The 16846-nt window shown below is 40.9% G+C and overlaps 1 protein-coding gene across 4 annotated transcripts in view; it reads left to right on the top strand.

Annotated features, from left to right (window-relative positions):
* DISC1 (DISC1 scaffold protein) overlaps positions 1–16846 on the top strand; it is a 422688-nt gene that overhangs the window by 331066 nt on the left and 74776 nt on the right. For all 4 annotated transcript variants that reach the window (XM_024249403.3, XM_024249406.3, XM_054561502.2 and 1 more), the window contains one exon: positions 7526–7586. In XM_024249403.3, coding sequence (XP_024105171.2) covers positions 7526–7586 — 61 coding nt within the window. The remainder of the gene's footprint in view (positions 1–7525; positions 7587–16846) is intronic.

Here is a 16846-nt window from a genome sequence, read left to right as displayed (position 1 = left end):
TGCCTGCTATTCTAAAACACAAATCTTATTTTATGTGCAACTGCTGTTTTGGATTATCCATGCCTCCTCCTGCATCAGCTAGCATGGAAAATCCTTTAAGATCTCTAACTCAGTCACTTCCTCAGGGAGTCATGTTTAAACCCCCTCAAGCTGGGCCAAATCTCCCTCCATGACGCTCTGAGAATGACTGCTGCTTTTATCATTGAATCTAACTTGTTGCTTTTATTAGTCATCTATTGATGTGACTCTTTCTGTTACCAAGCCTGATTTTCTTAAGCCGACAGGCAGCATGATAGTCACCTCTGTGGCCCCAGTGCCTAACATGGAATCTGGCATGTGTTAGGCATTTAAGGAACATTAGAGGCAGGGTGTGGTGGCTCACACCTGTAATCTCAGTACTTTGAGAAGTGGAAGTGAGAGGACTGCTTGAGGCCAGGAGTTCGAGACCAGCCTGGGCAACAAAGCGAACCCTCATCTCTACAAAAAAATTAAAAAAAAATTAGCTGGGCACAGTGGCTCACAACTGACTCAGCTATTCAAGTCTCAGCTGTTCAAGAGATTGAGGTGGGACGATCATTTGAGCCCAGGAGTTCAAGGCTGCAGTGAGCTATGATCACGCCACTGCACTTTAGCCTGAGTGACAGAGCAAGACCTTGTCTCAATGTCTCAAAAAAAAAAAAAAAGAAAAGAAAGAAAAAGAAAAAACATTAGATGAATTTATGAATGACAGTCAGGTATAACTCCAAAGAGAAACCCTTTCCCTGTTACCACTTATTAAATCAGTAGGACTCATATCTGTTAATTTTCCTTCTCTCTGTAAACGTCTTATCAACATCAGAGAAAAAGAGACAGAGAATTAACAACATACTGAACGATGCCCTGACAATGAGAAATGAATCCCTTGCTAATTTGGTAGTGATGCATTTATTTGGCTCTGGATCTAGAGAATTTATATTGAGTAGTCAAAAGCCTGGGAAGGACTGAACTCTGTTGAACTCAGAAATCCTCTCTTGAGAGTTCTAGCTAAACTAGAACTACCACAGATAGGTGATAGCAGAATGCTATATTTGAAATGCTGCAAATAAATAAATTTATACATGCAAATCAAAACCTTTTAGTAAAATCACACAATTAACCTCTCACTGGGGAGAATGAGCCAATATAGATATATGCTTTAGAAAGTTGTTAATCATTTTCTCATTGCAACCTACTTTGAAATCATCTTGGCCTGTGCTCTCTCATATATATATGTTCATATATATATATATATATATATGTTCATATATATATATATATATGTTCATATATATATGTTCATATATATATATGTTCATATATATATATGTTCATATATATATGTTCATATATATATATGTTCATATATATATGTTCATATATATATATATGTTCATATATATATATATATAAACTTATTTTACACAATGTTGATTTATTTTATGCTGGTATGCTAGTAGTGTTCTTCCCTACATTTTACAAACAATGAGATTTTCATTTATTGATGGCTGGTCTTTGCAATGGTCAGTACTCTTTATACCTCTGACTTTTTACAGCACAGCCTTTGGCCTCTCCTGAATTTACTGTCTTTGAACACCTGCTTCATTTTGTTGGTGCTGAGATTTCACATGCATTCATTCAGTGTGCACTAACTGCTCTCATGTTGTATAAAGTTGAAGTCATGTGTTTTGTAACAATGAGTTCTGGAACTATCCCTTACTGGCAGTGTGACTTTGAACCTTACTGCTGCTCCATTTAACCAACTGTAAAATGGTGATAATGATAGAGTTGCTTCATTGATACTATTATTTAGTTCATGTTTAGAATAAGGTGTTTAAAACAGGTCTTGCAAAAGAAAGCGCTCAGTAAAATGGTAGCTAAATTGGTATCACGTGTGTCCACACGCTGGGTCTCCAATGTGACAGTCAATATCATTTGCGTATGAGCAGACAAAACTCTCTAGGTTTTAGGGGTTCATGGTTGATATTTCCATTTTGCCCTTCAGTGTGAAATTTCACTCAAGTAAGACTTCATGGAAAGAATCTACTATGTTTCAAGGACTTACACAATCTTATGCCATCCTACCTGCCAAGACATTCCAGCTGCAAGTCCGTTTTCCTGTGTTGCTGACTTTCCTGGGTCTTTTCAGGATTATGTTACCTCTTCACCCTCATGCATGATTTAATTATCCGAACAAAGGTTCTTTCATTCACTCGAAGACAGCATAATACCTTAGATACTTGAAAATTTCTCAGAGTTCTAAAATTTCTCTTTTGTCTTTCACATCTCCCTTCTGAAAGATTTTACTAAGTGGGAGTTAATTTTATCTAAATTGATTCTTGAATATTGATCTTTGAAATCTGATGACTTATTTTCATAAATGTAGGCCAGGTCTCACTTGGTACTTAATGTTAATTTAGAAAATTCCAATAACGTGGCTAATGTTTGACAAACTTTGCCATTAATGCTAAACTGGGGAGGTCCCTTTGGCTTCCATTTTCAAAGGTGAGATCGTATCGTACTGATCCCGTCTGAGGATGCCTTCCTTATTAATTGAGGGTGGTGGGGCTGGAGTTCCTTCAAATCACTGGTCCATTCAATCTGATAGCAAGTCAGCCTGGGTGTTACTCATTTCCAGTGCTATTTTCATGTCAAATACTGCTGTCCCCTTATGCAAGGGATACAATTCATTGAAACCTTGTTGGACTTCCTCCCACTTAACATTCTCCTACCTTCTGTGTTGACATTCTTCTACCTTCCAACTTCCGTGTTTACACTGAAAAAGCTGTTGCTGGGTAGCTTGGTTATTGTTTTTCCCATCAGACTCATAGGGATATTTTTGGATTATTGGTTATGATGAATATTTATGGAAAATGTTGCTGTGCACTCCAGTGAGAAATCAGTGTTAAAGAGGCTGGTCCCACAGCTATCTCTGTGTCCCTGGAAGCCATGTCCTTTTTCTATTTAATTAGTGCCAAGTATAGGGTCTTGCATGAAGGAGGACCCAGTTGAACTCCTGTAGCGTGATGTGTGTTTCATGCACTCTACTGTTTTCACTGATTTATGGCATTTAATTATCAATCTGTTAATCCAAGTTTTTGTTTCATTGGATTCATCAAACTAATTGTATGAATTCCACTCTGTTATCATGGCCTGAGCCTGAATATCAGATTCCCTTAATAAATAGAAGCAGTGAATGTGTTCCTGCTTCTTCCTAATCAGGAGGCCTGCAGTCCTCTGGTCTTGTTTGTTTCGTAGCATTTCCTTTTGTATTCAGCATTTCTTTGAGTGCCCTCTTTGCTTCTTGGAACCTCGCCTTACTACTATTGCCATTCTTGTAGGTCCCTGCTGTACTGGACCTAAAATGGTAGGGAAGAAAGGAAGAGGAGGGGAGTAAGAAGAGAGGAAAAGTTGAGCTCTATTCTCAGTCAGTGTGTCTGTGGCTGTATTGATTAGGAAGTTTAAAATCTAAACTCCCTGTCTACAGTCTTGGCCTGTCTTGAAGGTTGTGAGTCAACTTAGTGAATACGTGTGAGGTACTTTTAGGCTGTCTGGCTGGGAGATAGGTTGGGTCTAATGAAAGTAATAGTTCAACATAGCATTCTCCTTAGATGGCAGCCTCCAGGCAAGTGGAAAAGCCCATGGCTTTGCCTGGAAGTTCTTGTGCAGGTCCAGCGTGTCACCAACTGGTGCTTCAGACACTGAGGTGAGGCAAATACTTAGCATTCAGTTTCTTAACAAAGTGATTAGCTTAATAGACATCTATATTATTTTTAAACGTAAGAATATGGCTTTCTTTTCCTCAGGGGGTGTGTCCATTTTTGTCCATCAGATAGAAGGTGCTGTCACAATATAAATGGTGTGTTGCATATGATCAGCAAGGGCTTCTTAAGTTACTCCCACTTCCTTAGTGATACTGTCCAGTCTCATTGCTTCAAATGCCAATCCCAAATGTCTCTGTTCCAGAACTTCCCCAAACTCCAGACTCCGATATCCAACCTCACACTTGACATCTCCACTGAATGTCTAAAAACTTCTCAAATTTAACAAATCCAAAGCCAAATTCTTGTCTCCCCAAACCTGTTTCACTTCTCATTCTTCCCATCTCAGTTGATGGCAATTTCTGTTTTTTTTTTTTCTGGTGGCTTAGGGTAAAAATCTGTAGTCATTCTTGACTATTTATTTTTTTTCTGGAAACAGAGTTTTGCTCTTTGTTGCCCAGGCTGGAGTGCAGTGGCACGATCTCCGCTCGCTGCAACCTCCGCCTCCCACGTTCAAGGGATTCTCCTGTCCCAGCCTCCCGAGTAGCTGGGATTACAGGCACCCACCACCACGCCCAGCCAATTTTTCTATTTTTAGTAGAGATGGGGTTTCACCATGTTGGCCAGGCTGGTCTTGAACTCCAGACCTCAGGTGATCCGCCTGCCTCAGCCTCCCAAAGTGCTGGGATTACAGGTGTGAGCTACTGCACCCAGCCAACTTTTCTTTTTCTTACACCTGACATTTGACCCACCAGGAAAGCTATTGTCTCTACCTTTAAGATATATCTAAAATCTGCGCACTTATCACTAACTCCTGCTAATGCACTAGTTTAAGTCCCTACTGGGACATAGAACATGATACTACGAAGTACAGCACCTTGGAAACTGAGAAAACAGCAGAAGCAGAAAGGTCACTCTGACCATCTGCTGTCTTTCTCTGTGAGCTGATCTTAAAGGACTCTTTTGCTTACCTTCCCTGAAAGGTGAGCCTAAGACCCTTATGTGACAGTTGCCCTGCCCCCCAACGTGGAGGGAAGGAATGCTACACAGAGGCCAAGGAGATTCTGAACAAACAGCCATGCTGAGCTCCAGTTTATCACCATTAGATCATATGTTTTTGTCCAATCACATTTCTACACAGCTGTCCATTTTTGATATGCTTCATTGAACCTAAGCACAAAAATAGTTTTCTCTGGGTCTTCGGGTCTTCATCTCTGAAGGCTCCCATATCACATATAACTTTGGTCACATAAATTTGTCATGCCTTTCTCTTGTTAACCTGTCTTTTGTTACAGGGGTGTCAGCCATGACCCTGGTGATGGGTGAGAAAAAATATTCTACTTTTCCTCCTCCACATCGCCATCATCTTTTCCTGGATGATTGCACTAACCTCCTCCGTGTCTTTCTGCTTCCACCTCATCCTCCCTTATGGTGTATTCTTAACATAGTTGCTGTAGGTCAATCTCATTTTTTTCTTCTACAGTGTTTTTCCATTCCACTCAGAACACTCAAAATCCTGATAGTGGCTTTCCAGTTACTACAGCTGTGCGACAAAACATCCCCAAACTTAATGACTTAACATCACCATGAATTATGTGCAAAATTCTGTGAGTCAGGAATTCAGACAGGGTATAGTGGGGGGACTTGTCTCCATCATGAGATGTCTGGGTCCCTCAGACTCAAAGGCACTAACCACCTGAAAGCTCATTCACTCAGGTATCTGGAGGTTGCTGCTGGATGTAGTCTAAGACTATCACCCAGGTTTTCAGCTTAAACACCTACCCAGGGCCTCTCCATGTGGCTTGGGCTTCCTCACAAAATGGTGGCTGGGTTCCCAGGACAGAGAACCACGCAGAAACTGGACTGTAGCCTCAGAAGAGTTATAGAATCCCTTCCGTCATACTCAGTGGGTTGGAGCAGTCACAGCCTGTCCACATTCAAGAAGAGGGAAATAGATTTTACCTCTTGATAGGGAGCGGCAAGGTTCTGGAAGAGTATGTGGTACCAGAAATATTGCTGTGGCCATTTTGAGACTATAGTCTACCACAGTGGCCCACATGATTGGACCTGGGTTGTTTCTCTGCCTTCATCTTTTCTCCCATGGAACATTTGGCTCTGGCCACACTTGCTAGAGCACACAGATGTGCTCCTGCCCTGGGGCCTTCAGACTGCCTACTCCATTCGCAAGATGCCTGTTGACTTCCTGTTCCCTCCCTCTGCAAACTTTTATGCAGTGTCATTTCCCCAGTGATGCCTTCCCTGACCACTCTACAGCCCCTTTTTGCTTGCTGCCTTTTTTTTTCCCTTAAATCCTTATTGTCATTACCACCTTCTAATGTTCTATGGAATTTTTATGTTTATTCTTTAGCATCCCTTGCTGCCAGAATGGAAGCACTACAGAAGCAGGAATCTTTACCTCTTCTGTCCACTGAGCTATGTCACATGCCTAGAACAGTGCGTGGCACATAAATATGTATGGGATATGAAACAGAGAGGGCATTTCTGGTTCGGGCATTCGGAACTTGCAACAATTGTTCCAGCTAACACAACTAAGTTTGTGTGTTAGACCAGCGTAAGTCAATAAAAAAAGATACCAACTTAAACAGTTGTTTTCATTGTGTAAATGTCTCTTTTTACCTTTTATCGACTAATGAACCAGAATGTTTAATTGTTTTAATTTCCATCTAAATATTTAGTTTCTTTATGAGGAATGGCAGGGTACTTTTTCCAGTTCCACAGTCCCTCACCTTACACATACGCGTTGACTGAAATAGAAGTCCAAGAATCCCCAGACACTCCAGTAGCATGAATCTGGACAGCCTTGCTTCTGTGTTTCCACATTCCCCAACTTTAGAGTACATGAGCCCTTCAGCATAAATAACCCTTCAGAATAAAAGTTGGAATAAAAACAATGATAAAACCCACAATAACAATAATAATACTAATAATAGACATGGCAGCACCATTGATAATTTCAGCCACCATTTGCTAGAAACCCCTTGGCTGCAGGTGTTCTTCCAGGCACTTGGTGTGCACGTCTGTTAGTTATCATCTTGAGAGGAAGGCACCTTCATTCCTCGTATGAGCAAAAGGGAAGAACTTGTTCAAAGTATATCAAATCTCTTTTATCTGTAAAGTGCCTCTTTGATCTGCTGAACCATAGCAATCATTCATTCCTTCAACATTTGGTAATTAGGAAGCACTGAGTTTATCTCAAAGAGTAGCTGATCTCATCACTCATTGGAGGTTGAGCAATTGATTTCTAGTTACTGGCAGAATCCCATGTTTATGTTTATTTCTCAGTGAAAGGGTCCACAATCTTCCTCTACCCCTAGTGAGGCTCTTTTGGTTCATCTGTAGGATGGGAATCATTACACTGTCAGGTTCTCTTTCCCTGTATTGGACAGCCGAGCCAATGGCTATCAGCTGGGAAAGGTAAGAGATAGAGCACATGTCATCCAGTGATAGACTATCAGTGAGCTGCTTTTGAAAGACTACAGCAAGGCCGGCTCAGCGCTGTTGCTCCAGCCTCTGACTTTCTCCTGCAGAGACACTCAGAGCCCCAGAATCCTCCCCAACTCATGACTTCAGGCAGCCACTCCAGTGGATTTGAGTGTTTTCCAAACATAGAATATTATGATTACCAGTGGCTTGACCTCAATCCTTTGGTTTTGAGCTTTTAGTTGAATGGTTTTTATTCAATTGTGACTGCAGTTGCATTCACTTTGGATTTCCTTTTTTTCCCCCAGAAACAAGTGTGAAGGAAAATACTATGAAATACATGGAAACACTGAAGAATAAACTGTGCAGGTAAGGATAATAATTTCTGTATTTCAGACTCCGTGGCACATCTAGATTCTTTATTATGACAGAATTTAGTTAAATCCATGAAAAAGGCTGGTCAATTTCTCTAATACATTAGCAAAGAAAGACACAAAAAAGCCTTTTGAACCCCATAAGTGAAAGAGCAGGTGCCAGCCCTCATCTTGTCTTTTAAAAAGTAAGTAGATGAAGATGTTTAAAAGTGTCTTGGGGAGATCACAGTACAGTTTTCATGTTCCATAAGAAAGAGAAGAATCTTCTTTACTATATTAAATTCAGAATTCATTCCTTAATCTGTTTTTCCCTTTTTTAAACTTTAGTATTTGAAGGGGGTCTTAAGGATTTTAAGGCAGTTTATACATGGTTTGGAATAATATAGAAATGCACGTCTTAGGTTCTGTTTTGAATTCTGCATCAAAACCAGCATGAAAATTTCTGGTTGCTTTTTTTAAAACCCAATTAGGAATTCATCTTTGAGAAATGTCAGGGATGCTTCAGCATGACAAGATGTTTCTGGCTTTTGTGGATGTGTGCTTAGGAAAATAAATCCCAGTCATCAGAATCTGTTCCTAATTAAGGCAACAAGTACTAGAGTGGAATATGCGCTTTCTTCCCTGGAAGTCATCTAGTTTTATGGAGACCATTTTGCTACTATTTGGGAATTTGTTAAGTAACTCTTCAGATAGGCTATGCCTTAAGCCTTTGTCTGCTAGGACACTGTCGTGAGCTAAAATGCTGCTTTTCCCTTAAGAGATGTTGAGAAGGCCTGCCTTGCAGAGCCCTACTCTTCAGGGTAAGCAAGGCACTACAGGATTTATTCTCATCCTTGGAAAGCAGTCCTATAACCTCCTGATTGATCTTTCCCTGCTTCCCATGCTCCTAGACTTGGGAAGAATCTATGACACAGGTGGTCAGCAGAGGTGAGCGGGATGAGGAGAGCTTGCCCCTGGGTCAGGTGCTCCGCTCTGAGTCTGGCCTTCCTCCTCTCCCATGTGTTCGGGGCAGATTTCTGGCACATCCTTCTTGATCTCAACTGCAACTGCCATTGTTTTAGCCATCAGCACAGCACACACCATAAGTTACATTAGGTTATTGGGCAGCAAGTTGTAGCCATAAGCACATGGGTATTGGTAAAGAGACACCCATTTCAATTGCAGCTCTCCCACATAAAAACTGCCTGACCTTAGGTAAGCACTCACCTTCAGTTTTGTTTGTTTGTTTTGTTTTGTTTTGTTTTTTTGGCTATGTAACTGGAGGAAGACTACCTACTCCCCAGCTGGTGTGCGAATTTAAATACCATATGTAAAGCATTCACGTGGTTGGTAGTAGGCACGCATTAGTTTCCTTTACCTTCTTCTTATTTATTTATTTATTTTGAGATGAAGTTTCGCTCATTGCCCATGCTGGAGTGCAATGGCGCTATCTTAGCTCACTACAACCTCTGCCTCCCAGGTACTAGCAATTCTCCTGTCTCAGCCTCCCAAGTAGCTTGGATTACAGGCAGTGCCACCATGCCCGGCTCATTTTTTAATATTTAGTGGAGATGGGGTTTCACCATGTTAGTCAGGCTGGTCGCAAACTCCTGACCTCCAGTGATCCACCCGCCTTGGCCTCCCGAAGTGCTGGGATTACAGGTGTGCACCATCGCGCCCGGCCACCTCCTTCTTTATATCATTAGAACCGATTGGACACTTATGAGTGGAAAAACACAAACTGCTTTTCCTCTGTTCTCACACAATGCAATAATCAACACAGAAGGCTTCTGTGATGAAATACATAGGGGTTTCTCCCCACCAAAAAGTAAACAATCAGTTCTGCTGCAGATACCAGCTGGGTGTCCTCTAACTCATTTCTGACACCAGCTACCTGGAGACAGCATCAGATGCCACAGGTTGAGGGCTCAGTCCCACAAGACTGCCCCACTTACAATGCCAATGGCAAACCTAGGTTGTTTTGCCTGGGCTTCTGACCAACCAACTAGAAATTGGGATTCCCATGACCCCCTCCTTGGGTTTGATTAATTTGTTAGACTGGTTCATGAAATTCAGAGAAACACTTATATTTACTGGTTTATTATAAAGGAGATTACATAGGATATAGATGAAGAGACGCATAGGCTGAGGTATGGGAAAGGGGCACCAAGCTTTCATGCCCTCCTTGGGCACACCATCTTCAAGGAACCTCCACATATTCAGCTATCCGGAAGCTCTCTGTACCCCCTCCTCTTGGGCCTTTTGTGGGGACATCACTGGATAGGCGTGATTGAAGTATGGACAACCATGTAGCAATGTGATTGGACAGAAACTGTGACCTACCACAAATAGACTGAGTGGGAAAACCCGACAGGGCCTGTGTGTTCAGATTCCCCAGCTTCTCTATGCAGCGTTTCTTCCTTCAGGTATGGGGTAGGACTCCTTAAATGAGGGTCTATGACCTACAGTCAGACAAGGTAGGTCAGAGAATTTCTTTCCCTCTTTCTTTTTTATAAGTTCAACTTTTATTTTAGATTCAGGGGGTACATGTATAGGTTTGTTATATGGATGTATCGTGTGATGCTGAGGTTTGGAGTATGATTGATCCTGTCACTCAAGTAGTGAGCATAGTACCCTGGAATTAGTTTTCAATCCTTGCTTCCCTTCCTCCTCTGTCAGTCTCCAGTATCTATTTTTCCCATCTTTATATCCATGAGTACCCAGTGTTTAGCTCCCACTTACAAGTGAGAACATGCAGTGTTTGGTTTATTGTTCCTGCATTAATTTGCTTAGAATAATGGCCTCCAGCTGCATCCATGTTTCTGCAAAGGACATGATTTTATTCTTTATATGACTGCATAGTACTCCGTGGTATAAATGTACCATGTTTTCTTTATCCATTTCACCATTGATGGGCATCTAGGTTGATTCCATGTCTTTGCTATTGTGAATAGTGCTGTGATGAACATATGAGTGCATGTGTCTTTTTGGTAGAATGGTTTATTCTGTTTTGGATATATACCCAGTAATGGGATTGCTGGGTTGAATGGCAGTTCTGTTTTAAGTTCTTTGAGAAATCTGCGAACTGCTTCTACAGTGACTGAACTAATTTACATTACCACCAACAATGTATAAGTGTTCCCTTTTCTTCACAACCTCTCCAGCATCTGTTGTTTTTTGGCTTTTTAATAATAGCCATTCTGACTAATGTGAGATGGTATCTCATTATGGTTTTGATTTACATTTCTCTGATGATTAATGATGTTAAACTTTTTTTGTATTTCTGTTGGCTGCTTGTACGTCTTCTTTTGAGAAGTACCTGTTCATATCTTTTGCCCACTTTTTAATAGAGTTATTTGTTTTTTCTTTGTCAAATTGTTTAAGTTCCTTATAGATTCTGGATATTAGACCTTTGTTAGATGCATAGTTTGGGAATATTTTCTCTCATTCTGTAGGTTGTCTGTTTACTCTGTTGATAGTTTCTTTTTCTGTGCAGAAACTCTTTAGTTTGATTAGGTCCCACTTGTCAATTTGTGTTTTTGTTGCAATTGCTTTTGAGGATGTGGGCATATATTCTTTCCCAAGGCTGATGCAACCGTAAAAGAGCCTGAATATCCAAAACAATCCTGAGCAAAAAGAACAAAGCTGGAGGCAACACGTTACCCAACTTCGGGCTAAACTGTAAGGCTACAGTAACAAAAACATCAGGGTACCGGTATAAAAGCTGAGAATTTCTTTATGGTCAGTTCCAAGACAGAAAGGCAGGGGGAGATTAGGGTATATTTTTAGTTTTTATGACCTGCCTAGGGCAGAAATAACACTGGGTGTGGGAGTTACGAGCCAGGAATTGTAGATGAAAATCTATATACATAATTACAACAGTCATGCTTGGAACTCATCCTCTCTCCCTCCATGTCAGCTCCTCCTCGTGTTCATCCAGCCCAATGCACGGCCCACCACCCACCTGGCTGCCTGGGTGGGCAGGCACCATGGGCTCATGCTGGCTCCCCCACCTCCTTTCTCACTCAGTTCCCAGTCTTGTCAGTCTTGCCTCTTTAGTATCTCACAAGCCTGCCTACTTTTATCACACTGACAGTGTGGACCCCTCTTCTGATCATAATAGCAACTTTTCCTGCTTTGCTGTTCCACTGTTGCCCTCTTACCACCTTCTCCAGGTGGTTTTGAATAAGCAACTTAAAATACCAATCTGGTCATTGCACAAGGCTGCCCGATGTCCTAAGGATAAAGCCTAAATGTCTTACCATGGTTCATGGCGTTCTTCCATGTGGCCTCTGCATGTACTTGATTATCACCCATCACTACCCCATCATCACCCTATTGAAGCTGATACTTGTTCCCTTATGCTTCCCAATGCCATTGCATTTTTTTTTTCTGGAAAGAAACTAATTTAGAAGGGGACGTTGTTAAGGGGTATCATCCAGAGAAGTGTTCGATTGAACCATGTGAAATTGCTGATATTTCACCATTTTTGACCTAGAAAAATGACAATTTCATATAGTTAACCCAATATTTAGGGATTTGAAGTCATCTTCAGAAGGGTCAGATGCTGTGGCTGGTCTCCTTGCCCTTGACACACAGGCATAGTTTGCTCCCCCACCCCTCTGCATGTGCCCTGGTGGGCCTCTCCCAGCCCACCCCTCACCCTCACCAGGCCTTCGCATTCAGCCTTCAAGGTTTAGATTTCTCCTCTGTGCAACCTTCCCTGACTCACCGAGACTGAGTAATGTGCTTGCAATGATTTATTCTCACTTTCCAAGTGCTCCTTGACAGGTATTATAATGTAGCAGGACAAGCCGCAGACAAAACCCCTCAGACACTGAGTTAAAGAAGGAAAAGCTTTATTCGGCCGGGAGCTTCAGCAAGACTCACGTCTCCAACAACTGGGCTCCCCGAGTGAGCAATTCTTGTCCCTTTTAAGGGCTCACAACTTTGAGGGGATCCGTGTGAGAGGGTCATGATGGATGTGAGCAAGCAGGGGGTACGTGACTGGGGGCTGCATGCTCCGGTAATTAGAATGGAACAGAACAGGACAGGGATTTTCACAGTGCTTTTCTATACAATGTCTGAAATCTATAGATAATGTAACTGATTAGGTCAGGGGTCAATCTTTAACTGCCAGACCCAGGGTGTGGCACTGGGCTCTCTGCTTGTGGATTTCATTTTTGCCTTTTAGTTTTTACTTCTTTCTTTGGAGGCAGAAATTGGGCATAAGACAATATGAGAGGTGATCTCCTCCCTTAATAAGATTAAGTCTGCCTTGTTCAGGACTGTATTCTCAGTGATTTGCCAGTGCTGGATGGTACAGGGGTTCCCAATAAACATGTATTGAATGAATGATTGAATAAATATGTGAATTAATGCAAATAATTTGTAAACATCCTAGGCTCATCTTTTGTCATCTCCAGCCTCTTTCTCTGCCTCTCCAGCCATGCTGATGTTGCAAAGCCACCTTGCCCCTGGCCTCTTGACTCACATACCTTAACTACCTAGGATCCTGCCACAGTCTCAAATGACCATGATGGTAGCTGGCCCCTCCTGTAACCTGCTTCTGGAGGGCTCTTTTAATGCTATTTCAAGCTATTAGGAGGCCTGGGTCAGATTTGTGTGAACTGGTATGGAGGAAACAATGGAACAGGGAGGAGAAAAAGCAGCTAGGAGTCTGCAACCCCTCTGGCAGTAGGCAATTCTATTCCCACTTCAGAACAGGAGGCCAGAGTGGATGCTGCAAAAGCCTGGTGACCATCAGGATCTCTGTGACAGAGCCCAGTAGTTATGGTTGTTTTCAGACAGTCTGTGGGCTGCACTGATAATCCGTCACCTTCACAGTTCCTTTCCAAGAGGATCAACATTTTACAATAGGAAAACAGTTTTAACACCTGACAGAGTGGTGCATCCTAGTGACTGCTTGATTAACATCTCAAGTTATCCATTAAAGAAGATGAAAATCTTTACCTGTTCCCACTGTTTAGCATCTCTTGGTCTTACAGGATTTTAGAGAGGAAGCAGCTAAGAACAGAATGGATTGCTCCTTTTCCATTAGAATGCTGAAGAGCATATACTTAAAGATCAGAGCTAAGAAACCTAGATCTGGCTAGTCACCATTTTGGGGACAAATTCAAATGATAGCACTATCTTTGTTACTCTTTCAAAGTATACAGAGACCTGAAGACCCAGATATTGAGGCAAACTCAGGTGGACTCAAGATCCACTCACTATCAAGCATGTCAAGTGAGTTAGAAAGTTAGGAAGTGTCTGATGCTGGCAGTGGTTCAAAAGCACATCTTGCATAACTCAAAGCAAGAAGTGGACAAATACTACATGAGGACTTTTAGTGTATATTTAAACAAGGATTTGCCTTGTAATCATCTGAGTTATAAGTTAGATGCATGTATTCTTGTTCCTCCTTCTACAAAGGAGAGATTCCATTTGTGGATTTTTTTTCCAGTTTCCACCTGTTTTAGGAATATCCCTCCTTCTCCTTATCTATAGCCAAATATCCAGGAGGGTGGCTGCAGTCAGTTACCTGGTCATTCCATAGAGTCTTTCCTCTGCGTTCCCATCACTACTACCTGCAACTTGGCCCATTAAATAATCTCCTAACAGCCTCTCTTCCCCCCTGGCTCACAACAGTTTAGTCTGCTCTTCTCCGACAGCCAGAATGACTTTATTGCCATCCTGTTAGTCTCCTTTCGCATCCAGCAAAAATTCCATAGTCCTTGTTATGTCCTCCTCCTCTCTGCCCCTTGGGCTCTTCATGAGATGGTTCCAGTCTACTGGTCTAACCTCATCTCTGTAACCCTCACCTGCACCAGGTGACCGATGCTCCATTCTAGCCCATTTCCCTACATTTGCTGCGCTCCACAGCAGCACATTTGCAGAGCCCTCCCCGACCTAGCCCCTGTGCTCACACTCACCCTTACAACTCAGCACCATTGTCCTTCTCTATAAAGCCTTTCTGGCCTCCTGCTATTTCCTGCATGGTACCCGTAGTGGTAGCCACGTACACGAATGTGTTGCATTCCCTCAGTCTGTCTAATTCTGTTAGACTGTGAGCTCCTTGTAGATGGAGCCTTTACTTTTCTTATATTCTAAGTGGTATTCTAAGGTTTCCATGCCTTACTTTCCTTGTATTCTAAGTGGTTGGCATGCTGTTTGGCATGTAGTCAACAGACAAATTGTATTTAATGCAAGAATGAATGGATAAATCGCAATTTTATCTTGTTCCTCCTTGGAAATTTATTTGCAACTTGACTATCTTGACACTATATTCTCAACTATTACATTCAGAAAGTCAAGGCAACCTGAGAAGATATAGTGCCCAAATCCATTTGTCGTGCCATCAAATCTTAGTGGTATATAATAGAATAGAAAAAAACGACTCTTAAAGAGCTTGACCCACTTACTCTCACTCCTTCAGGGTTATTGTTTCCAGAGGTGAGTAGTTAAGTGTAATATTTTCTCCTAGCTTGTTTTCTCTTATGGCCAAACCTTGCTTTAGTTTTTATTTTCTCAACTATTACATATTATCGGTTATCTTTTTTAAAGGGTCAAATGAAATATTCAGAAGTCTTTACTTTATAGATGGGTTCCTGTTTAAATGGATCTTATATCTCTAACCATTGTACAGGAGAAATTCATTATTGCCTGATGGCAAACTCATGTCTCTGGACCAAGTGGGCCAAGCCCTCCCCCGAGGATGGGTGTAGTGGTTCCATTTAACTGATGGAATCTCTTTTATGCATGACTAATGTGAACATTTCTCTTCTTTCTAGAATCTCTTCATTCTAACTCTACTTTTTTTTCTGAAGTTGAACATAAAACCTTTACCACAAACTCTTGAGCACTTGGTGGATTATAAGTGATGTTTGCGTCCTTGTCCTCTAGTGAACCTGTACCACAAACTCTTGAGCACTTAGTGGATTATAGGTGATGTTTGTGTCCTTGTCCTCTAGTGTGTTCCTCAAGTGTTTGTTTCCAGTGCGTATCACACTTTTATCATCAGAAAAGACAAACAAAAAATCTTTTAACTCTGTTTTGAACATAGAAGAAAGTAGTTGGATACCTTCTTGGAGGCCCTTCTTAGCTTTAGAAGGAACTATCCAGAACTCAATGGTCTTATCTGAAATTTGCTTTGAAATTTAGAGGCTGATGTATTTTTACAAAGATGATCCAGTTCTCTTTTTGAAAACTAATGTTTACTTTTTAATTATTAAAATTTCAATAGGACAGCCTGATGTGGAATGATAGCCAGGTGAACTCACCCTGCTAATGAATGTCCAGAGGTGGCCAGCAGGGTGAGCAGCACCTCAAAGACCAAGGTCTGTTCCCTCACCCAAGGCTCCCAGAGCCTGTGTGTCATGGCCAAAAAAGACTGTCAACTGCCAACTGCTCTCAATCTAATGAGGATGGGAACTGGGGTCAAAAATTGGAGCAATTGTTTCCAAAACAGGTGCACAAAAAACAGTTTACTGGAGAGTGGGAAGAACATATTATAAGTTCTATTTTATGCTTCAGTTTCATCCATTTATATTTTATCTTCAGAAATGTTTTATATGTATGTAGTAATACAGGTATACCATTTGTGAAACAAATGTTGGGGTTTCACAATTTTCTTACTGATGAGTGCACACAGGTTAAATTAGAGAGTGTTGAAAAAATATTCATTTAATTATGTTCTAATATTAAACCATAGCAGTCTCCATAAAATATTCATGGTTGGATTTATACACTTTTGAACTTTGAAGCTATTTGACTGTATTGACCAATTTTACAAGAGAAACAATGATTTACATTACCTTATCAGTTTGAAATGCAAACTGTAAGAAAATATAAAGCACTTAATTCTACAAAGTTAAACGAAATCATTAATTTTATAATCATTGATTTTTGCATTTAACTTTTACCTTATCTATCTCATCAGAAAAATCTTAAGTATGCTTAAAATAATAATGCATAAACTAAACATACACAGAGAAAAAAATGCATAAAATATAACAAAATGGCATGAATTAAAAAGAGTAAAAAAGGAAGGAAAACAAAGGTAGGAAAAACATTAGTAACACTTTGATGGGTATTACACTCAACACCATAGTAGTTCACTATTCTAGATACTCAATTAAGTATTGACTGATATGTATATAAAACTAAGTAATGTTTTACAATGTAAAATGTAAATGATATAATTTATAATTAACTTTTCTGCATCGGCCTATTGGTCATTATAATACTTTCCATTCTATAAGAACCCGTGTAATG

Source organism: Pongo abelii, chromosome 1, assembly GCF_028885655.2.
Source record: "Pongo abelii isolate AG06213 chromosome 1, NHGRI_mPonAbe1-v2.0_pri, whole genome shotgun sequence".
NCBI classification, from domain to species: domain Eukaryota; kingdom Metazoa; phylum Chordata; class Mammalia; order Primates; family Hominidae; genus Pongo; species Pongo abelii.
This window is presented reverse-complemented; position numbering and strand designations above follow the sequence as displayed.